The sequence below is a fragment of the Scyliorhinus canicula genome, chromosome 19 (genome assembly GCF_902713615.1).
Source record: "Scyliorhinus canicula chromosome 19, sScyCan1.1, whole genome shotgun sequence".
NCBI classification, from domain to species: Eukaryota; Metazoa; Chordata; class Chondrichthyes; order Carcharhiniformes; family Scyliorhinidae; genus Scyliorhinus; species Scyliorhinus canicula.
The window spans coordinates 69501783-69526657 of record NC_052164.1 but is presented as its reverse complement, the minus strand read 5'-3'; the positions used below and the strand labels follow the sequence as shown (position 1 = coordinate 69526657).

At 50.4% G+C, this 24875-nt stretch overlaps 1 protein-coding gene across 14 annotated transcripts in view; it reads right to left on the bottom strand.

The window, feature by feature from the left end:
- pknox2 (pbx/knotted 1 homeobox 2) overlaps nucleotides 1-24875 on the bottom strand; it is a 540450-nt gene that overhangs the window by 16486 nt on the left and 499089 nt on the right. For all 14 annotated transcript variants that reach the window (XM_038779091.1, XM_038779084.1, XM_038779087.1 and 11 more), the window contains one exon: nucleotides 12968-13044. In XM_038779091.1, the coding sequence (XP_038635019.1) occupies nucleotides 12968-13044 (77 nt within the window). The remainder of the gene's footprint in view (nucleotides 1-12967; nucleotides 13045-24875) is intronic.

Genomic DNA, 24875 nt, shown 5'->3' with positions numbered 1-24875 from the left:
TTTGGATTTGGATTTGTTTATTGTCACGTGTACCGAGGTACAGTGAAAAGTATTTTTCTGCAAGCAGCTCAACAGATCATTCAGTACATTGGAAGAAAGGGAATTGAACAGAATTCAAGAAAGTACATGAGAATACATAATAGGGCTACACAATATATACAATGTAACTACATAAGCATTGGCATCGGATGAAGCAGACAGGGTGTAGTATTAATGAGGACAGTCCATAAAAGGGTCGTTTAGGAGTCTGGTGACAGTGGGGAAGAAGCTGTTTTTGAGTCTGTTCGTCCGTGTTCTCAGACTTCTGAATCTCCTGCCCGATGGAAGAAGTTGGAAAATTGGGGTAATCATGCCACACGTATTGTGTTTAAGGATATAAACCATCAGTGCTAAGGTGATTATAGTTAGTGCCAGATTACTGTCACTGAACTTTCTACAGTGAGAGGTAAATATGCAGCAATATTACCCCAGTCAGAATGTGCTGTGTAGTGTGGGCCCAACAGAATGGGTACAAACACAGCTCCCCTTTTGCTATGTCCGGCTGTGTCGAACGTTCATTAAGCTAATACATATATGAGGAAGGAGAGTTCACCCGTCCACAGTAACTGGCAGCCTCAGCGTCAATTCTGCACTGAATCAGGTTCAGACGGTTCAAGACACGTTTCACACAAGGCCTCCCCTACCAGCAGACCAGGAGCTTTTGTACCATCTGTCAGGGACTAGATTTCACCCAGTTTGCACTTGAGAAAGGGCGGTTTCTAACCCAACGTGGAAAGCACTCAGTTGCACAAGAGAACAAAATGGGCGAAGGAAATCGAGGCCCACAACAGCCACCATCTAACTGCATGCCGGAACAGGCTTCGAGGGGTGAATGGTCCGCACCTCATCATCCCATCACCCCTCCATCCTCCAGCCCAGTCATTCTTGTTCCAGCGATCTGAAGTGAAAACCGCAATGCAAAATGGGCTCATGCCATACGGAGAAGCTGCTTAGGGAGTTGGCAGGTTTGTGAAAGGAAGCTCATGTCTAACTTAAAAGAGTTTTCTACTGAGGAGGTGAACACAGAAGTGGTCATTATTGTATTTAAATGAATTGTGGGTTACCATTGACCATAAACGGAGCTGGATTAGCCACATAAATATGGTGGCTACAGTGGAACTGAGGCTGGGAATCCTGTAGTAAGTACCTCATCTCCTGACTCCACAAAGCCTGTCCACAATGTGCAAGGCACAAGTTAAGAGTGTGGTGGAATATTCTCCATTTGCCTGGATGAGCGCACCTCCAACAGTACTCAGGAAGCTCAACACCATCCAGGACAAAGCAGCCATCACCCACAAACACTCACTTCCGATGCCACTGATGCACAGTAGCAGCAGTGCGCATTATTTACAAGATGCACTGCAGGAAATCACCAAGGCTCCTTAGATAGCACCTTCCAAACCCACAACCATCTAATAAGGACAAGGGCATCAGACACAGAGCAACACCTCCACCTGGAAGTTCCCCTCCAAGCCACACAACATCCTGACTTGGGACATATCGCCGTTCCTTCACCGTTGCTGGGGCAAAATCCTGGAACTTCCTCCCTCTCAGCACCGTCTGTGTAACTACACCACATGGACTGCAGCAGCTCAAGAAGGCAGACCACCACCTTCTCAGGGCTAATTAGGGATGGGCAATAAATACTGACCTAGCTGACGACGCCGACAGCCTATAAATTTTTAAAAATCTATTTGTGGGACTTTGGTGTTCACAGTGGCAGTCGTCCTTACAGCATTGTAACAATGACTATGCTTCAAGTGTACCTAATTGGTGACAGTGAGGGCGGGGAGAGGGGGAGACAGTGAGGGCGGGGAGAGGGGGAGACAGTGAGGGCGGGGAGAGGGGGAGACAGTGAGGGCGGGGAGAGGGGGAGCCAGTGAGGGCGGGGAGAGGGGGAGCCAGTGAGGGCGGGGAGAGGGGGAGACAGTGAGGGCGGGGAGAGGGGGAGACAGTGAGGGCGGGGAGAGGGGGAGACAGTGAGGGCGGGGAGAGGGGGGAGACAGTGAGGGCGGGGAGAGGGGGAGACAGTGAGGGCGGGGAGAGGGGGAGACAGTGAGGGCGGGGAGAGGGGGAGACAGTGAGAGAGGGGGAGACAGTGAGAGAGGGGGAGACAGTGAGAGAGGGGGAGACAGTGAGAGAGGGGGAGACAGTGAGGGAGGGGGAGAGGGGGAGACAGCGAGGGCGGGGGCAGACAGCGAGGGCGGGGGCAGACAGCGAGGGCGGGGAGAGGGGGAGACAGTGAGGGCGGGGGCAGACAGTGAGGGCGGGGGCAGACAGCGAGGGCGGGGGCAGACAGCGAGGGCGGGGAGAGGGGAGACAGTGAGGGCGGGGGCAGACAGTGAGGGCGGGGAGAGGGGGAGACAGTGAGGGCGGGGGCAGACAGTGAGGGCGGGGAGAGGGGGAGACAGTGAGGGCGGGGGCAGACAGTGAGGGCGGGGAGAGGGGGAGACAGTGAGGGCGGGGGCAGACAGTGAGGGCGGGGAGAGGGGGAGACAGCGAGGGCGGGGGCAGACAGTCAGGGCGGGGGCAGACAGCCAGGGCGGGGGCAGACAGTCAGGGCGGGGGCAGACAGCCAGGGCGGGGGCAGACAGCCAGGGCGAGGGCAGACAGCGAGGGCGGGGGCAGACAGTCAGGGCGGGGGCAGACAGTCAGGGCGAGGGCAGACAGCGAGGGCGGGGGCAGACAGTCAGGGCGGGGGCAGACAGTCAGGGCGGGGGCAGTCAGTCAGGGCGAGGGCAGACAGTCAGGGCGGGGGCAGACAGTCAGGGCGGGGGCAGTCAGTCAGGGCGGGGGCAGTCAGTCAGGGCGGGGGCAGTCAGTCAGGGCGGGGGCAGTCAGTCAGGGCGGGGGCAGTCAGTCAGGGCGGGGGCAGTCAGTCAGGGCGGGGGCAGTCAGTCAGGGCGGGGGCAGTCAGTCAGGGCGGGGGCAGTCAGTCAGGGCGGGGGCAGACAGCGAGGGCAGTCAGCCAGGGCGGGGGCAGACAGTCAGGGCGGAGGCAGTCAGTCAGGGCGGGGGCAGACAGCCAGGGCGGGGGCAGACAGCCAGGGCGGGGGCAGACAGCCAGGGCGGGGGCAGACAGTCAGGGCGGGGGCAGACAGCCAGGGCGGGGGCAGACAGCCAGGGCGGGGGCAGACAGCCAGGGCGGGGGCAGACAGCCAGGGCGGGGGCAGACAGCCAGGGCGGGGGCAGACAGCCAGGGCGAGGGCAGACAGCCAGGGCGAGGGCAGACAGCCAGGGCGGGGGCAGTCAGCCAGGGCGGTGGCAGACAGTCAGGGCGGGGGCAGTCAGCCAGGGCGAGGGCAGACAGTCAGGGCGAGGGCAGACAGTCAGGGCGAGGGCAGACAGTCAGGGCGAGGGCAGACAGTCAGGGCGAGGGCAGACAGTCAGGGCGAGGGCAGACAGTCAGGGCGAGGGCAGACAGTCAGGGCGAGGGCAGACAGTCAGGGCGAGGGCAGACAGTCAGGGCGAGGGCAGACAGTCAGGGCGAGGGCAGACAGTCAGGGCGAGGGCAGACAGTCAGGGCGAGGGCAGACAGTCAGGGCGAGGGCAGACAGTCAGGGCGAGGGCAGACAGTCAGGGCGAGGGCAGACAGTCAGGGCGAGGGCAGACAGTCAGGGCGAGGGCAGACAGTCAGGGCGAGGGCAGACAGTCAGGGCGAGGGCAGACAGTCAGGGCGAGGGCAGACAGTCAGGGCGGGGGCAGACAGTCAGGGCGGGGGCAGTCAGTCAGGGCGAGGGCAGACAGTCAGGGCGGGGGCAGACAGTCAGGGCGGGGGCAGACAGTCAGGGCGGGGGCAGACAGTCAGGGCGGGGGCAGACAGTCAGGGCGGGGGCAGACAGTCAGGGCGGGGGCAGACAGTGAGGGAGGGGAGACAGTGAGGGCGGGTGGAGGGGGAGACAGTCAGGGCGGGGGGAGGGCGGGGGGAGGGGGAGACAGTAAGGGAGGGGGAGACAGTCAGGGCGGGGGGATGGGCAGACAGTGAGGGCGGGGAGAGGGGGAGACAGTAAGGGAGGGTGGGAGGGGGAGATAGTGTGGGCGGGGAGAGAGGGAGACAGTGTGGGCGGGGGGAGGGCGGGGAGGGGGAGACAGTGAGGGCGGAGGAGGGGGAGACAGTGAGGGCGGAGGAGGGGGAGACAGTGAGGGCGGGGAGAGGGGGAGACAGTGAGGGCGGGGGGGAGACAGTGAGGGCGGGGAGAGGGGGAGACAGTGAGGGCGGGGAGAGGGGGAGACAGTGAAGGCGGGGAGAGGGGGCAGACAGTGAGGGCGGGGAGAGGGGGAGACAGTGAGGGCGGGGAGAGGGGCAGACAGTGAGGGCGGGGAGAGGGGGAGACAGTGAGGGCGGGGAGAGGGGGAGACAGTGAGGGCGGGGAGAGGGGGAGACAGTGAGGGCGGGAGAGGGGGAGACAGTGAGGGCGGGGAGAGGGGGAGGCAGTGAGGGCGGGGAGAGGGGGAGACAGTGAGGGCGGGGAGAGGGTGAGAAAGTGAGGGCGGGGAGAGGGGGAAACAGTGAGGGCGGGGGCAGAAAGTGAGGGCGGGGGCAGACAGCGAGGGCGGGGGCAGACAGTGAGGGCGGGGAGAGGGGGAGACAGTGAGGGCGGGGGCAGACAGCGAGGGCGGGGGCAGACAGTGAGGGCGGGGAGAGGGGGAGACAGTGAGGGCGGGGGCAGACAGTGAGGGCGGGGAGAGGGGGAGACAGTGAGGGCGGGGGCAGACAGTGAGGGCGGGGGCAGACAGCGAGGGAGGGGGCAGACAGCGAGGGCGGGGGCAGACAGCCAGGGAGAGAGGGAGACAGTGTGGGCGGGGGGAGGGCGGGGAGAGGGGGAGACAGTGAGGGCGGAGGAGGGGGAGACAGTGAGGGCAGGGAGGGGTGGAGACAGTCAGGGTGGGGGGAGGGGGAGGCAATGAGGGCAGGGGGAGGGGGAGACAGTGAGGGCGGAGGAGGGGGAGACAGTGAGCATGGGGGGAGGGCAGGGAGACCGTCGGGGTGGGGGAGGGGGAGACAGTCAGGGTGGGGGAGGGGGAGACAGTGAGGGCGGGGAGTGGGCGGGGAGAGGGGGAGACAGTGAGGGCGGGGGAGTGGAAGACAGTCGGGGCGGGGGAGGGGGAGACAGTGAGGGCGGGGGAGTGGGAGACAGTGAGGGCAGGGGAGGGGAGACATTGAGGGCGGGGGAGGGGAGACAGTGAGGGGAGGGGGAGAGAGTCAGGCTGGGGGAGGGGGAGACAGTGAGGGCGGGGGGTGGGCGGGGAGATTGGGAGACAGTGAGGGCGGGGGAGTGGAAGACAGTCGGGGCGGGGGAGGGGGAGACAGTGAGGGCGGGGGAGGGGAGACATTGAGGGCGAGGGAGGGGAGACAGTGAGGGCGGGGGGTGGGCGGGGAGAGGGGGAGACAGTGAGGGTGGGGGAGTGGAAGACAGTCGGGGCGGGGGAGGGGGAGACAGTGAGGGCGAGGGAGGGGAGACAGTGAGGGCGGGGGAGTGGGAGACACTCAGGGAGGGGGAGGGATAGACGGTCAGGGTGGCTGGAGGCACATCGAAGGTGGTGTGGAAACTGTAACAATAACAATATAAAACAGCTTCTCGATGCAACCTGAGGTCTCAACACCATTCAACTGCCCTGCAAATCAAACATGCTCCTGATCTGGACACATCATCACTTAGAGCATCAGCTGAGTCTCGAGGGTAAACGGAAATAAAGTGTGATTGGAGCATCCATGAATTAGGGCGAGAGTGACAAATCCTGGGATGTTTGCATTCCGATTGGGAATGGTCATTTTGAGATCAAGAATTGCCACGATAACATCCCTGGATGGGGGCCGTCACTGAGAATGCCTGTGGCCTGACTGCAGAACATTCTCAGCAAAGTTTTTTATTTGCCTCAAAAGCTATGTGAAATTATTGCCGCTTTAGCCCGTTGCTGTGTCTGCTATTTTCAGTGCGCTGTGTTGGTAGGAGCTAACTGCAGTGCTCAGCTTAATCTGACTGTAAAGTGTCCCTTTGTTTCTGCCTCCCTCCCACCTCCCTAAACCTATCTGTTCCACTTCACCATAATGCTATGGCTAAAAGCACGGATAATGGGTGAATTCTTCCAAGGGGACGGGGCCTGCTGTGCCTCTGATTCTCTGCTCAGTGAACAGCTGAACTGTAGCAGGCCCTCACACAAGGCTTGCTTTGTCTGTCGCTTTCCTTTTAACCCCAGGCGGTGTTGGAAGGACGCCCGAAGCCAGGTTGGCAGCAGCACATTCAATAAGCTTTCTGTCAAAATTGCTCACGATCTGTGAGGAGCGGAGCCACTCTTTAACTCCTTGTATGGTTAGCGCAAGGTCGTGCCACGTTGGAGGTGCCATGGTTGCGCAGCAGTCCAGATTTGATGATGTAAAGTGGCATTCCACGCGTTGGAACAGTCATGGGAAGGTCTCCCAAGGCTGGGCCAGATAGCTGCCCCCACGCGGGCAGAGCCGAGAAAAAATATTTTGTCGAACAGGTTAACTAAAGTTAGTCCATCGACATCTCCTCGTGCTCCAGCGGACAGTCACTGTCTCAGAGATTGGCAAGGGTGGGCACTTGTTGGAACAGGAGGAGGCCATTCAGCCCTCAAGGATTGGCACCTCAACTCCATTTACTTGCCTGTGGTCTGGCTCACCCTTACATAGAACAACCCATCGATCTCAGACATCGATGCTTCAAGTCCCAGTCTTGAGGAGGGAGAATTACAGATTTCCTCCTCTGTGCTTAGTGTGGAAGACAGTTCTTCATGATTTCATACTGAGAGACTGGTGCTAATTTTAAGATTGTCCTCCCTCTGGGTCTCAATCAACCCTGTCAAATCATTTCATCATTTTAGACACATTATTAGATGGGCAGCAAAGTAGCACAGTGGTGAGCACCGTTGCTTCACAGTGCCAGGGTCCCAGGTTCGATTCCCGGCTTGGTCCACTGTCTGTGCTAAGTCTGCATGTTCACCCCATGTCTGCACAGGTTTCCTCCGGGTGCTCCGGTTTCCTCCCACAAGTCCCAAAAGACGTGCTGTTAGGTGAATTGGACATTCTCAATTCTCCCTCTGTGTACCCGAACAAGCGCCAGAGTGTGGCAACTAGAGGATCCCCATTCATGTGCTTCTGCTTATCAGGAGGGTAGAATCAGACTCTGTGCCAGTGTGGTCATTGGGGAGCATGATTTAGCACAGTGGGCTGGACAGCTGGCTTGTAATGCAGAACAATGCCAGCAGCATGGGCTCAATTCCCATACCGGTCTCCCTGAACAGGCGCCGGGATGTGGCGACTAGGGGCTTTTCACAGTAACTGGTTTAGTACACTGGGCTAAATCGCTGGCTTTTAAAGCAGACCAAGGCCAGCAGCACGGTTCAATTCCCGTACAAGCCTCCCCGAACAGGCGCCGGAATGTGGCGACTAGGGGCTTTTCACAGTAACTTCATTGAAGCCTACTCGTGACAATAAGCGATTTTCATGACAGCACCGTGTGAAAGAACTGGAAAAGTGTATTTTTTTCAAAAAAATGGGTGGGTGAGAAAAGGGAGTAACTGAACTGATCTTTGGCACCCAACACTAAACTCTGCTTCATCTTTATCTGGTTGTGTGAAAAGAAGATTTTTTTTTGTTATAGAGGCATGTAACCCCCTGGAGGATAAGGCTGAGATCAACATAGGACACCTTTACTTCCGGAGCGGCATGCAACGGAACGGTCACACATGCGGGGGTCCCCCGCCGGAGATCCCCCGCCGGAGATTGCGGTTTAAGCTCTTTTCGCCCGACCGGCGATCAAAACAGTGGCTGAAATTTGTTGCGGTCGATGGATTGAGTATCCCACAGTAAGGGGATGAGTAATCAGTACTAAAATGGTGGCGGTGATTGCAGTGCCAGGGGCCACCCCACTAACGGTTGAAATCTTAGCTGTGAAACTTCAGAAAATGCGCTGAGAGGTATCAGGAGACCATGAGAAGGTGATCAAGGTGGCGATTACCTCAATTCGAGAAGGTAGATGAGGTAGTGAAGCAGCAGGGTGCGGAGCTGCCGGAGGTGGGGGTTGCTCTGTCGAGGCAGAGCTGCCAATTGCTTCTATGGAGGTGGAGGTGGCAAGGGTGGTATCCGACAACAAGAGTTTGAGGGCTAAGGTGGACAACCTGGAAATTCAGTCGAGAAGGCAGAATCTGAGGGTGGTTGAGTTGCTGGTGGATGGTGGGAAGGGGTGGGGTAATCTTCTAACGGTGGCTGGGGACTTATTGAGGAATCTGGCTGCCATCTTGGGTGGGCCTGATCGGCCCTTCTTGCAGGGTTACTGGATGGCCTCACAAGGCGGGAATGGATGACTCTGGTAAGGGGCAGAATAGACGACCCCCCCCCCCCCCCCCCCCCCCTCCCAAAATTTTGAAAGCTGATGTGGTGCTGTTGCAGGGGATCTAATTGCGGGTTAGAGACCAGATATGGTTGTGCAAGGGTTGGTTGGGTGGGGCAGGTGTCTCATCCGGGGTTTGATAGTTGGGCCCAGGGGACATCTTAATTAATAAGAAGGTAGCCTTTTTGACGGAGCCGAATGGGAGTTACGTGATGGTTAGTGGGTTGTTAGCGGGTGCACTGGTGGTGCTGGTCAATGTATACGCCCCAAATTGGGATAACGCAGCTTTTCTTATTAAGTTGTTGTCTTTGATCCTGGATTTGGATTTGCAGCAGCTAATCAGGGGAGGGGACTGCGTATTGGAGCCTCGACTGGATAAGTCAAGGTCTAAGGCAATGAAGCCTTTAGGGGTGGCAAAGGCATTGTTGGCCTTTATGGAGCAGATGGGAGGAGCAGATCCTTGGAGATGTCCACACCCAGCGGAGGATTTATCTTTCTTCCTTCAGGTTCAACAGGTGTATTCCAGGATTGATTTCTTTGTGGTAGGGGTGGCGAGGGCCAGGTACTTGGCAATAGTGATCTCTGACCACGCTCTGCATTATGTGGACACGGTGGTTGGGTCAGACCCCACTCAGCGCCCCCCCCCCCCGTGGAGGTTCGATACATCGCTTCTGGTGAGTAAGGGCTTCTGCAAGAGAGTTTCCATTGCCATTGAGGAGTATCTGAGACTTATTTTTTTTATTTTTTTACTTTAGGGTATCAATAATTTTTTTCTAATTAAGGGCCAATTTAGTGTGGCAAATCCACCTAACCGGGGCTTTTCACAGTAACTTCATACTTGTGACAATAAAAGATTATTATTATCTTGTGGGTTGTGGGGGTGAACTCTACGTTGACACGGGGAGAATGTGCAAACTCCACACAAATAGTGGCCCGGGCCAGGATCGAACCCGGGTCCTCAGCGCTGTGAGGCAACAAGGCTAACCTACCCATGACTGCTCCAGTATCGGAGAATGAATAGGAGGCAGGAGGTTTTGCCTTTCACATTGTGGGAGGGGTTGAAGATGGTTGTTAGAGAGAAGGTAATTTATTTTAAGGTGCACAAAGAGAAGAGTGAGAAGGTAGAGAGGCAGAGGGTGGTGGATGCCATTTTGGAGGTAGACCGTCAATATTTGGCCAGTCAGACACCAGAGTTATTGGTTAGTAGGAAGAAGTTACAGTTGGAGCTTGAGCTGCTGTCAGCGGATAGGGCGGTGACTCTGCTGTAACATTTGAGTGGGGACTTTTTAAAATAATATTTCATTAAGGCATTTATATGAACAGCAAACACACAAATAAGAGCAAAAGCAAACTTGTACAGCATAATAAATAAACAACACCCCGCTCCATGCCTTTCCCCTCCTCCCATCCTGCCTTCCCCATTTTAACTTCCTTATCCTGTACCCGCTTTCCCTCTGTTAACATCTCAATCCTCCTTAAAGAAGTCAATGAATGGCGTCCACCTCCAGGCGAATCCATCAACTGACCCTCTCAAGGCAAACGTAATCTTTTCTAACCTTAGGAATTCTGCCAGCTCGCTCACCCATACCCCCGCTTTTAGTGGCTCCGAATCCCTCCACCCTATCAAAATCTGTCACCGGGCTATCAGGGATGCAAAGGCCAAAACATTGGCCTCTCTCGCTCCCTGGACACCCGGGTCATCCGACACCCCAAATATCGCTCGCTACCACTGGGCTCGGGACTACCTTCACCCCCAACACCTTGGACATTACCTCCGCAAACCCCTGCAGTTGCGGACATGCCCAAAACATGTGGATATGGTTCGCCGGCCTCCCTGCGCACCGTCCACACCTATCCTCCGCTCCCTCAAAGATCCTGCTCATCCTTGCCACCACAATATGCGCACTGTAAACTACTTTAAACTAAATAAAGCTGAGCCTCGCACACAATGAGGACACAATCACCTTCCACAGGGCCTCTTCCCATGTCCCAGCATCCACCTCCCCCCAAGCTCCTCCTCCCATTTCCGCTTAACATCTCTCATCAGGGCTCCCTTGATGGGGGCTTTTTAGGGGCATGCGGAAAAGGCTGGCCGCTTGTTGGTGCACCAGTTGAGGTGGCAGGCAGCCTCTCAGGAAATTGTGCCGGTTCGGGGCAGGTAGGATAGTTTGGTCTTTGCCCCACCACGTTAATGAGGTGGTTTATCAGAACCTTTATGAGTCGGAGATCCCGGAGGACGGATTTTCAACGTCAGAGATTTTGGATGGTTTGGCTATTCCGGTGGTGGAACAGAAGGGAGGGACTGGAGGCTCCTCTGATTTTGTAGGAGGTTATGGAGTGTATGGGTTTGGTGCAGTCGGGGAAGACACCTGGGCCAGGTGGGTTCCTGATTGAATTTTAGAAGCCGTTTGCCGGGTTGCTGGCACCAGTGCTGCTCAAGATGTTTGAGGATTCTTTGGCTTGGGGGACGTTGCCGGCCACACTGGTGCAGGCGTCGATCTCCTTGATCTTAAAAAAGGACAAGGATCCGACGGGGTGTGGGTTGTATCGCCCTATTTCATTATTCAATGTGAATGCAAAGTTGTTGGGAAAGGCGCATGGAGCCCTGCCTCCCAGGGGTCATATCGGAGGAGCAGGCAGGGTTCGTTAAGGGAAGACATTTTTCAACCAATGTTCAGAGGTTGCTTAATGTTATTTTGCCCTCCTCTCCAGCCCCTGAGCCAGAGGTGATTATCTCACGAGATGCGGAAAATGCGTTTGATAGTGTGGAGTGGGGCTATTTGTTTGCGATCTGGTGAGGTTTGGCTTTGGGCCTTGATTTATATCCTGGATCCAGCTCCTCTTCAAGGCCCCCACCACGAGAGTCCATACAAAAAGCTTTAAGTTCAAAATACTTACAACTGAGATGAGGCGCAAGACAGGGGTGTCCACTGTCCCAGCTATTGCCTGCCTCGGCAATAGCATTGAGGTCATCCAAAAAGTAGAGAGGGATAGAGAGAGAGGAGGGAGCATAGGGTATATTGTATGAGGATGATCTGTTGCTCTGTGTGTGGACCTTCTCTCCTGTACAGGTGGAGATAGTGAAGCTGCTCGAGGGGTTTGGCTCCTTCTCAGCGTATAAATTGAACATACAGCAGATGTATGATGGGCCGAATAGTCTAACCGACCTGCTAGAAGTCTACAAAATGATGAGGGGCTTTTTCCCCAGTGTGGAAGAGTCAATTACAAGGGGTCAGAGGTTTAAGGTGTGAGGGACAAAGTTTAGAGGAGATGTGCGAGGGAAGTTTTTTTTTTTTTACACAGAGGGTAGTGGGTGCCTGCAACTCGCTGCCGGAGGAGGCGGAGAAGGCAGGTATGATAGTGACCTTCAAGCGCCATCATGACAAATACATGAATAGGATGGGAATAGAGGGATACAGCCTGCAGAAGCATAGAAGGTTTTAGGTTAGGCGGGCAGCTTGGTCGCCACAGGGCCTGATTTTGCGCCGTACTTCTCAGTGTTCTTTGTACTGGAGGATTCTTTCTTTTTAAGCACTCCCCAACTGAAGGCAATTTGCAGTCTCTATTTCAAGTGCAATTTAAACAGACTGAAATTGGGCAGCTTGTCTAACAGGCATGTTATCCTCCATGCTCAATATTTTGATGCGTATTCCAGGTGCGAACGCCTCTGCCAAGAGCGCAGATTATTCTTAAATTCCCAGAAATCGTTCACCAGCTGTTGCTAAGGAAGATGCTTTAAGATTAAGACAAAACTTGTACATTTTAATTGATGGTATACTTGTCTTTGCACAGTGGCAGATGCGGGGTCTGAAGCACACTGGCTGCATTCCTGATTATCACATCAAGTAGCATGTCTGATAGACATAAGGTGGCCAAGACCAGGAAGAGACCCGGGGAGTGGGAGTGGGAGTAGGTGGGGGTTATTAGAGTTGGGAGAATCAATCAGAGAAAGGGCAGGGGACCGTATAATAAATTCCACCGTATGCACTGGATCTCACGACAAGCAAAGCAACCTGCAGCCATATTACTCAGTTGGCTCCGCATTGCATTCTTGTCCCCCTGCAGGGAAGGTGGGACAGAACTCTTTAAAGGGTAGTGATTGAAGTGATTATAACCTGAGCCACCATTTGAGAGAAGTTCCTCAACTTTGTGCCTGTGGTTGGGCAGCATGGTGGCGCAGTGGTTAGCACTGTTGTCTCACAGCGCTACGGTCCCAGGTTCGATCCTGGCCCTGGGTCACTGTCTGTGTGTAGTTTGCACATTCTCCCCGTGTTTGCGTGGGTTTCACCCCCACAACCCAAAGATGTGCAGGTGATGGATTGGCCACGCTGAATTGCCCGTTTACAAAAAAACGTTTTTGCCTGTGGAGAAGTAGCTGATCTCAGATGGGTCGGTGGATTGCAAAGGTTCTCCATTCTAGAGGAACCGGCCAGACCTGTCCCTTCTTAGCCCCCATAGCACGTTATCTTATTTTCAGTTTGCTCATCGCTAAAGATGACACAGAAATCACGGATACAAAACAAATGTACTTCACCAAGCCATCCTGATTCTCTGCACAAATTTCAAAGGGCACTTACCAGTTGTTGACCTGTAAGAGCGTGAGGTTGGTTTGTCCAGCTATCTGTCTCTTTTCATCCTCTGTTGGGTACGGATGCTGAAGAGAGAAACAAAAAAGAGTCCCCATCAGAACAGCTGCATCAATTTACAGTTACTGCTAGTTCTCACAGAGAAAGTTATCACGGAGACAACGCAGCTGGCCCAGACCACCCTGGGGGTGTGTTACTCAAGTTGGCTCCAGTTTGCACTCTAGTCGAGTGGCCCTGAAGCAGCCGAGCGCTCTTTAAGCTTAGCAATTAAAATAATAGGCCTGAGTCAATAAAGCAGGAGGATTGGAGATTCAATCTTGTCTGTACAGTCACCTGATAAATTTCCAAGACAGGAAAGTGCAGGTGGCAGAGGTCATGGGTTTGGAAGTTGCTGTGGTGGAGCCTGAGCATACTGACATGGTATATCTCGTAGATGGTACACACTGCTGCCACTGTGCGTTCGTGGTGAAGGAAGTGAATGTTAAAAGTGGTGGATGAGATGTCAATCAAGCAGGCTGTTGTGGGGCAGCACAGTGGTGCAGCGGTTAGCACTGCTGCCTCATGGCGCCAAGGACCGGGTACGATCCTGGGTCACTGTCTGTGTCTGCTCCTCTGTGTCTGTTTCACGCTCACAACCCAAAATTGTGCAGGATAAGTGGATTGGCCACGTTAAATTGCCCCTTAATTGGAAAAGTTTTTAAAAAGCAGGCTGCTTTGTCCTTTGTGCCCCCCCCCCCCCCCCCCCCCCCTAGGGGGAGACGGATGAAGAATAACCATTCAGGGTGGGGTACAGGAAGAACAAATCCCAGTACCTTGTGGAATGTTGAGGAGAAAGTGGAAAACAGAATGTAAAACCATGGGGTGGAATTTGCTGAATAACACACATCCCTACCAATGGTTGGCCAGAGGTTCTTGGTGTGGAGAGATGCCTCTGTGAATCACCACAAGTCGATGGATGATTTGTGCCACTCCTGGTAGCTTTGCAAAAACAACATCTCGGAGCGCTCTTCTGAAAGGCGAATGCCTCAATTTAAGTCTCTGATGAGCCTAGAGATGCTGAAGGGTGACCATCCACTGTACTGATCACAGGAAGTTTAAACTTCTGAATGCTGTTTCTATGGTACCCAGATTGCTTTGCAATTCCCTATGACAGCACGATCAGATGGTCAGAACTACGGAGATTTCAGCTGGTCTCCCTATATTTATGCTGGTTTTTAGACAGATTTACTCGAGTGCGATTTGTAGTAGGATTCAAGCCTGCTCAGAACTGTAACTCCAAGTAAATCACCCTAAGTATCAAAGCACAGAGGCAACCACAACCCTGGCAATATTCACCTCCCCTCCTGACTCCCCCTCCCCCAACACCACTAGACAGTGCCCACCCTGTCCTCTGTCCTGCACCACCTCCTTCCAGCTCACCTGCTGAAATCCATGATACTGTGCGATTGACATCTAAAGAGTCAGCATTTTCAGGAGATGAGCATTGTTGGGAGGTGAGAGAGTGGGGGAACGGTATTGGAGGTGCGTTGGATGGGGGGGGTGGGGGGTGGAGGGGAGTGATGATTATGGGGGGGGGGGGGTGAACAATGTCAGTGGGAAAAGACTGTGTTGTGTTGGTGTTGGCAGGTCCATTTAAAAACTGTGCAAGTCAATGAGCTGAAGACAGGTCTTCAAGGGCATGTCTTTAGTTCATGAGGAAACAAAGGGCTGTAGCTCACCACTTAGATCTTACAATTCTGTTTGATATTTCAATCCTGCTGCAGCCGGCACTAGGAGGTTGCAAAGGCCCTGGTGTAAAAATAGTCAATTGTCAGTTCAAATCATAGTCAGTGTAGGCCTCTCCAACACAGACTGTAAGATCAGGGCCTTCATGTTTGATTCTCTCTCTCGCTCCCCCCCCCCCCCCCCCCCCCCCCCCATTGTTAATGACCTTTTTGGTCAACTTCTCTGGCCCAGAAAGTAGAAAATTAAAAGCATGGAGTTCCATTTCTCAGAGTTGTGAACAGCTGTTGGGAGATTTTTTTTAAATGTCACATTTTTAATTTTATTATCTTAACTCTCCTTTATCTCTTTCCTTTCTCTTTATTTCTTCCCACTCTATTTCTCTTTCTGTATCTGATTTGACATTGAATTCATCCACACTAAGTCACCCTCCTTTTCAGACCTTCATAGAACATAGAACATTACAGCGCAGTACGGGCCCTTCGGCCCTCAATGTTGCGCCGACCCGTGAAACCATCTGAAGCCTATCTGACCTACACTATTCCATTTTCATCCATATGTCTATCCAGTGACACTTAAATGCCCTTAAATTTGGCGAGTCTACTACTGTTGCAGGCAGGGCGTTCCACACCCCTACTACTCTCTGAGTAAAGAAACTGCCTCTGACATCTGTCCTATATCTACCACCCCTCAATTTAAAGCTATGTCCCCTCGTGTTGGTCATCACCACCCGAGAAAAAAGACTCTCACTGTCCACCCTATCTAACCCTCTGACTATCTTACATGTCTCTATTAAGTCACCTCTCAGCCTTCTCCCCTCTAACGAAAACAACCTCAAGTCCCTGAGCCTTTCCTCGTAAGACCTTCCCTCCATACCAGGCAACATCCTAGTAAATCTCCTCTGAATCCTTTCCAAAGCTTCCACATCCTTCCTATAATGTGGTGACCAGAACTGCACGCAGTACTCCAGGTGCGGCCGCACCAGAGTTTTGTACAGCTGCAGCATGACCTCGTGGCTCCGAAACTCAATCCCCCTACTGATAAAGGCTAGCACACCATATGCCTTCTTAACAGCCCTATTAACCTGGGTGGCAACTTTCAGGGATTTTTGTACCTGGATGCCGAGATCTCTCTGTTCATCCACACTACCAAGAATCTTGCCATTAGCCCAGTACTCTGCATTCCTGTTACTCCTTCCAAAGTGAACCACCTCACACTTTTCCGCATTAAACTCCATCTGCCACCTCTCAGCCCAGCTCTGCAGCTTATCTATGTCCCTCTGTAACCTATAACATCCTTCAGCACTATCCTCAACTCCACCAACCTTCGTATCATCTGCAAATTTACTAACCCATCCTTCTACACCCTCTGATCCTCAATCTTCAATCTCATTGCGAAGGAGGTAGATGCAATATTTTTCCTTTACTGTTGATCAAGATGCTCAGTAGCCCTCACCACACTTCCAGCAATTTACAGGGCAAAATACTTTTGAGCTGAAGAGTGCAGGAAAAAGTCCAGCTCACCAGGTATATTCTGAGGGGATCCAGCAAATTCCAGCCCAAATAATGTTTACGATCAGTCTGGTGATGCTATGCATCTTCACACAATAATTGTACAGACCTATTCTCAATTCAACATGGCAATAGGCCATGATTCCCTTGTGCATCACAAACATTGTACAAGGGGAGAATTTGGTCCCTCCCAAACCTATGCATAGTAAATTGTCATCACCAGAGATAAAAAAAGGCTGATGGGACTCTCTGGCGAAGGGCATGTGTGAGATGAAACAGAATCCAGAAGCAACCGTCAAGAGTTGTAGCACTTTTCATGAACTTTATGAAAACAGCATCTCACTATCCACATCAGCACTGAAATGCATTAAATAGAGACGGGTACAAATTAAACTCGCCACAGAAAGTTAAAGTCAAATAAATTCAAATCTAGTTACTCTTTGAATGATATGCCAAGTGTTGATCACTTTCAATCAATCTATCTAGCACTGAAAATTAACTATTACTGGTATGAATTTGTTAGGTTTTAATTGTTGTTGGAGATTTTTAAAATACAAACTCCCTTTGTATACAAACTCACATACTCACTTAAAAAAAACATTTTTGCCTCTCTCTCTAATCACAAATCTGGGCACTAGCTACAGCAAACCCCCACCCCCACTACTGCTTGGAAGTGACTTGTGTGATGTTTCTGACCACAGATCTTCATAGCAGGAGTATCCTAGCCTCCTGTTACACAAATGGACTGTTTGTTCAGTTCATGCACTTGCAGCTCAGAATCAGAAGTTTGGGGTTCCAAGTACCGTTCGACCTCGAGCACCCAGTAAAAACCCATTCTTAAGGCAGCATTGAGGGAGTGCTGTACCCGTCTATGTGCAATCCTTCATACAATATATTAAACTAAGGCTTTGTCTTCCTATTAAGCTGGACATAAATGATCACATGTCACAGAGATAGATAGATTCTTGATTAATAAGAGGATCAGGAGTTATGAGGACAAGGCAGGAGAATGGGGATGAGAAACAATTCAGCCATGATTAAATGGCAGAGCAGATTCAATGGGCCAAATGGCCTATTTCTGCTCCTATTTCTCATGGACTTATTCAAGGTGCAAAGGATTCTAATGGTGACTAAATTTAAAGTTGTCATTCTTTACAAACCACTCATATCAATAGCATTGGTGGCATGGTAGCACAGTGGTTAGCACTGTTGCTTCATGGCTCCAGGGTCACAGGTTTGATTCCTGGCTTGGGTCACTGTTTGTGCAGAGTCTGCACATTCTCCCCGTGTCTGCGTGGGTTTCCTCCCACAGTCCAAAGATGTGCAGGTCAGGTGGATTGGCCATGTTAAATTGCCCTTAGGTGGGGTTACGGGGATAGGGCAGAGGTGTGGGTTTAAGTAGGGTGCTCTTTGCAAGAGCCGGTGCAGACTCGATGGGCTGAATAGCCTCCTTCTGCACTGTATATTCTATGATTTCATTGCCCATTTCTAACCACCACATTTCTCAAATTTTCTATTCTTTGAATTGAGATAACCATAGAATTCAATTACATCATCTATTTTAATGATGTTGGGTGAAGGATAAATATTGGTCAGAATACTGACGATCTTCACGGTTCTTATTTGAAGAGCGCCACTGGATCTTTTACATCCACCTTTTACATTCACAGTCCCTCCATACAACACTGAATTGCCAACCTAAATTATATGCACAAATCTCTGGAGTGGGGCATGAACTCATGATCTTCTGACTAAGTGGCAAGAGTTCCGTCTTTCAGGGGAAATTCTCTCTCTCAAGAAGGTTGTGGGTCTCTGGAACTTATTACGATCCCACACCAGACCCCAACAGTGGCTAGGATATTGGACCAAAACCCCAATATTTCATTTGAATTTTTTAAGAATGTGAGGAAAGATACTTCGCCCCAGGGGTAATTGCACAAAGAGATAGGGATATAATATTTTAAAACAAAACTTTATTATGAACACAGTATTAAAATCTTTAACATCACACCTGGAAAGAGCTTACAACTACCCCTTAAACAAAACTACTCAACACAAGTGAAAATACAATGCCTTTACTGCTATCTTTATTCCCACTTAAACAACAAGAAAATAGACTATCTCAGCTCTCAATCCACTCTAAATACCAATGGCACAGAGAATACTTGGTTCACAGAGTTATTCTTTGAGAAAGAGATCTCTTGACACTGCTTTGCAGAACAAATCTGACTCCAATCTGAACCCCGCCGAAAACTTTTCAAAAGCTGTTTTCAACTGGCTTGTTTCAGCTCCCCCTTTTCCTCAGACAAGTCGTCTGCCCTGCTTTAAATACAGTTAATCTCTTTTAACTAACTTACAGTGAGAGCAGAACTGTTTCACTCCACACACCTTCAGCCAGATCAGAACTGAAACTGAAAATGCTTTCTCAAAAGGCCTGATGCCTTAGCTCCACCCAGCAATGACATCATCTCACCAAGCTAAAAACTAATCAACTCCCCAGGGAATCCCCTTAATCAAAACAAAATTGCATTAGCTCAAGCTTTTGCGATGCTTAATTGCACCTCAGGCTCCTAAATGCTTTGTTGTCATTCAAACCAAGATTTTTTTAAAAACATGACTGCGCAATCAAACACTCTAACCCAGGCTTTTAGCCCTTACTTTACCAAATCCTACATTTATCACACCTCCCACCTTACAAAAATAGAACCAACAATACACAAAGATGGCTTCATTTTTCCAAAGCCTTTTAACACTAAACATTTCTCATAATTGAACACAATTTAAACTCTACAAGATATTATAACTTGAACATGCAAACGTAAACATGAATATAATTCATATCAGTCTTTCTTTTCCATCTTTGAATGCCATGATAGAGCATCAGCAATCATGTTTTCTCTTCCTGCTACATGTCTAATTTTTAAAGTTAAATTCATAGAATATACAGCGCATTCGGCCCATCGAGTCTGCACCGGCTCTTGGAAAGAGCATTGTTAAAATGTTAAGCAATAAACTCCATCTGAACAGTCTTGCATTTTGCTCCTTAAAACCACCGATGATTTTCTCATTCCTCCAATTTCCATCCTTCACAGATTGAAGTTGATGTCGAAAACCAGACTTTACTTTGTGAACCAATTCAAAATCATCTGCCATTTCTGCTGCCAGTCTAGAAGTTTTAACCCATTGCTTTTCCACGAGTTCTCACTCATGCGGGAAGTGAATCTTTAAATTTGTTCAAAATAATTGTTTCCCTAAGAGCGTTATATGTTTGGTCTATTTTTAATGCTCTTATCCACCTATCAAAATTATTTTGTTTAATTCTTTTGAATTATATATGTGCCTGACCTGGTTCTTTCCTTAGGTCTCTAAACTTTTGTCTGTAGGCTTCTGCTACTAGCACATATGCATCTAATATGGTTTTTCTCACCTCATTATAATCCCTAGATGCCTCCTCTGATAATGATCAAACACTTCACCAGCTCTACCTACCAACTTTGTTTGAACCTACACTACCCACATGGTCTTAAGTCAATTCAATGATTTAACCACTTTCTCAAATGAGGTAAAAAAGGCTTCCATGTCTTTCTCATCAAACCGTGGCAGTGCTGAAATATTTAAACATATCCCGACTAAGCTTTTGATGAGGAAGTGTTTCTCCTGCCTCTTGATCTTCCTTAGCTTCTGCCTTTAACTGCAACATTTTAAGTTGATGTTCTCTTTGCAGTTCCAGTTTCTGAATTTCAAATTCTTTCTCTTTTTCCTTATCCCTTTCTTCCTTTGCTAATTTTAAAATTTCTACCTCAAGCCTCCACTTTTCTATTTCCTTTTGAAAATCCCTCACATTGCAAGGGGCCAGGAGAATAGACTGAAGGAGCTGCCATTTAGGCTGGTTGAGGAAAGTTTCCGGTACTTGGGGATACAGGTGGCATGAGACTGGGGCAGGTTGCACAAGTTAAATTTGACCAGAGTGGTGGAACAAATGAAGAGGGAGTTTCGGAGATGGGATGCACTCCCGTGTCACTGGCAGGGAGGGTGCAGACTGTAAAGACGACAATCCTCCCATCTTCCAGTGCCTCCCGAACTTTATCCCATGGTCCTTCTTCAAAAGGACCGGCAAAATCATCATGAGCTTTGTCTGGACGGGAAAATCCCCGCGGGTGAAGAAGGCGATGCTTGAAAGGAGCCGCAGGGAGGTAGGGCTGGCATTTCCGAGTCTGATCAACTACTACTGGACGGCTAACATAGCCATGATAAGGAAGTGGATGGTGGGTACGGGGTCTATCTGGGAGGGGGTGGAGGCGGCTTCGTGCAGGGGCACCAGTTTGGCAGCCCTGGTCACGGCTCCCCTACCGCTGTCACCGGCCAGGTACTCCATCAGTCCGGTAGTGGGGGCAGCCCTGCGGATATGGGGCCAGTGGAGGAGGGGCTGGTTTAGCTCGAGGGGCTGGTTTAGCTCACTCAGCTAGATCGCTGGCTTTTAAAGCAGACCAAGCAGGCCAGCAGCACGGTTCGATTCTCGTACCAGTCTCCCCGGACAGGCGCCGGAATGTGGCGACTAGGGGCTTTTCACAGTAACTTCATTGAAGCCTACTCGTGACAATAAGCGATTTTCATTTTCATTTCATGTAGGGGAGGTGGATGCGTCTGTCTGGGCTCCAATATGTGATAATCATCGATTTTCCCCCGGGAACATGGATGGAGGGTTTCGAACATGGCGGCGGGCAGGGGTGAGGAGGGTGGGCGATATGTTCCTGGAGGGGAGCTTTGCGAGTTTGAGGGGCTTGGAGGAGAAATTTGGGCTGGTAAGGGGAAATGACTTTAGGTACTTACAGATGCGGGACTTTGTCCGCAGACAGGTCCTATCCTTCCCACACCTCCCGCAATAGGGATCCAAGACAGAATAGTCTCTAGAGGAGAAGGAGGAGAGGGTAGAGTCTCGGATATTTACAAGGTGCTCATGAAGGGGGAAGAGTCCCAGGCGGAGGAACTGAAACTCAAATGGGAGGAGGAGCTTGGCGGGAAGATGGAGGTCGGGCTGTGGGCAGAAGCCCTGAGTAGGGTAAACTCAACTGCAACATGTGCCAGGCTCGGCCTGATTCAATTTAAGGTTGTTCACCGGGCCAACATGACGGTAGCTCGGATGAGCAAATTCTTTGGGGTAGAGGACAAGTGCACTAGATGCGCGGGAAGACCAGCGAACCACGTTGACATGTTTTGGGCATGTCCTATGCTTAGGGGGTACTGGGAGGGATTTGCGGGTGTCATGGGCCTGTTATGTGCTGTACTGTTCTATGTTCTATGTTCTATGTCCCGGGTGCTAAAAGCAAGGGTGGTGATGAGTCCAGGGGTGGCAATTTTCGGGGTTTCGGAAGACCCGGGAGTCCGGGGGAGAAGGAGGCCGTGTTCTGGCCTTTGCTTCCCTAATAGCCCGGCGGCGTACTGCTGGCATGGAGGGACTCAAAACCCCCGAAGACCGAACTATGGCTTTCGGACGTGTCAAGTTTTCTGGGTATGGAAAAAATTAAGTTCGCCTTGAGGGGATCTGTACTGGGGTTCGCCCGAAGGTGGCAACCATTCATCGACTTCTTCATGGGAGAGTGAACGTCAGCAGGGGTGTTTGGAGGGGGGGGGGGGGGGGGGGGGGTGAATGGAGAGATTAGAGTAGAGTAGGAGGGATAAATAGGCGGGTAGTGTCTATGGGAGAGGAGCGGGCTTATGCAGTATGGTTTGATTGAAGTATTGATTTTACGTTGATGTTTGCACATTTTTGCTTTTTTTTTGCTATCTGTAACTGAAAATGCTGAAAAATACCTCAATAAAATTGTTTGTTAAAAAAAAGAAAATCTCTCACATTTTCCTTTTCTTCTGCCAGGGCCAATCTCTCCTTTTCTTTAATTTCCAATTTTTTCAGTTCTATTTCTTTCATACATGGAAACAGAAAGAAAACAGAAGCAGGAGGAGGCCATTCGGTCTTTCGAGCCTGCTCCGTCATTCATTATGATCATGGCTGATCATCAAGTTCAATACCCTGATCCCGCCATCCCCTCATATCCCTTTATCCCCAAGAGCTACATCCTTCTTGAAATCACAGAATGTTTTGGCCTCAACTACGTTTTGTGGTAGTGAATTCCACAGATTCACCTCTCTCTGGATGAAGAAATTTCCCCTCCGCTCAGTTCCAAAAGGTTTGCCCCTTATCCTCAAAGTATGACTCCTAGTAGGGACTCCCCTACCATCAGGAACCATCTTTCTGAATCTACCCTGTCTAACCCTGTTAGAATTTTATAAGTTTGTATGAGATCCCCTCTCACTCTTCTAGACTCCAATGAATATAATCCTAACCGACTTTATCTCTCCTCATATAACAGTCCCACCATCCCAGGACTCAGCTTGGTAAACATTTGCTGCACTCCCTCCATAGCAAGAACATCTTTCCTCAGATAAGGACACCAAAACAGATCACAATGACCTATACAATTGTAGTAAAAAGAATCTCTATTCCTACACTCAAATCCCCTTGCTATGAAGACCAACACGCCATTTGCTTTCTTTGCTCCCCGCTGTACCTGCGCACGCACTTACTTTCGGTGACTGATGCATGAGGACACCTAGGTCTCGCTGAGTATCCAACTCTCTCAATTTACACCCATTTCAAAAAATAATCTGCCATCCTATTTTTGTTACCGAAGCCGATAACCTCACATTGATCCACGTTATACTGGGTCTGCCATGCATATGCCCACTTATAGTCTCTCCAAATTATATTGAAGCATCTCTGCATCCTCCTCACAGCTCACCTTCTCACCCAAATTTGCATCATCTGCAAATTTGGAGAGAATACATTTAGTTCCCTCGTCCACATCATTAATATATAATGTGAACAGTTGGTGTCCCAGCACAGATCCCTGCGGAGCCCCACTAGTCACTGCCTGCCAATTGGAAAAAGATCAGTTGATTCCAACTATTTGCTTCCTGTCTGCTAACCAGCTTTCTATCCATTCAAGCCACTACCCCACATTCCCATGTACTTTAACTTTACATAGTAATCTATTATGTGAGACCTTGTTGATAGTCTTCTGAAAGTCTAGATCAGCCACATCCACAGGTTTTGCCTGGTCAACTCTACGAGTCACATCTTCAAAGAATTCTCGTAGATTTGTCAAGCATGATTTCCCTTTCGTAAATCCATGCTGACTTTTCTGATTATACCACTGCTTTCCAAATGATAGGCTATGAAATCCTTGAGAATGGATCCTAGCAACTTCCCTATTACCAACGTTAGGCTCACTGGTCTACAGATCCCTGTTTTCTCTCTACCTCTCTTTTTGAATAGCGGGGTTATATTAGCTACCCTCGATCTGTAGGAACCATTCCACAGGTTACAGTCTGATCAGCCAGGATCTTATTGACCGGTAGAGCAGGTACAAGAAACCTACTCCTGCTCCTAATCTGTATGTTCGCAAACTAAGGCTAACATGTCACAAAGTCCCACAGGCCACAAATAAACTAAAACACCAATATTTTGCCTGATCACTGCTAGATTAAAAACCAATGTTATGTATCAAACTCACTTAAACCTTCTTTGTATCGTCCTCGCCCGATCCAACCCAAGCTAAATAAAGGGATTTATTTAGCAATGAAGGAAATTGGCTTTCCAAATCGGTGAAAAAGAGGTAAATCAAACTGAACAAGCACCAGAACAACGAGAAAGGATTTCAACAGAGCTTCATCAGTGGCTCTCATATAGCCTACAGGCCATTTTCTGGTCAGTTCCTTTGGATCCTTTTTCTTAGATAGTCCCTCGAGATCAAGGAGGACTTGCCAGTCTGGTTTGATGGATTCTGTGATGGCTGATAAATCCAAGATTATTTTGATAATAAATAGTGCTATTATAATTTCATGTGGCATTGAGGAAATCTTTGAGGTGTGTTATGAAAGACGGTAATAGGATCCATGTTGGGCCTCCAAGATGGACAGTACAAACCAGTTTGATTTTATACTAGTTATGTTTTATGCCTTACCTCCGAAGGGCACGAGTAGACAATTGGGTCAGAGAAATGCGCTGGGGTTCCAATGGAAGATTTTGCTGGCCGCAGCAAAGAGATTGGTTGCATTGATGCACTCAAAAATACCCAAGCATGTGTTTGGAATCAATTGAGCAGCATCAGATTTACCCAAACCTCTGCTTACCAGGGTAGCTCCACAACATTACACAAAACTGGCAATAATTGGTGCATCCTTGTAGCAGTCTTCCATTGTTTCACCCGTAGCTCTGCTCAGTGCCCTGGTGTTACGTGGGGCTGTCTTTCATTAGCTCATCCTCAAGATTTGTTAGCTTGGCATAGATTTGCAGAAGCAGAGACTATTAATCATTTTGTTTCTTTCCTTTTTTCCTTCATTTTGCTCATTCTGAGCACACTTGATCATTGGATAGCGTCAAATAACTCTTAATAATGAAAGGTATGGGGAGGCAGGGGAATGATAGCCGGAAGGAGGGCATGGGAAACGAGAACAAACTTGGCTTCTACAGGAACAGAGAGGAAGGAAAATCCAGGTGAAAGACGGGACGAACGGCTGAAACGGAGACGAACACGAGACGACAACGGCAGCAAAATCCGGCCGGTGAAGCAAGTGACAACACCAGCACCAGACCCATTCGCGTATTG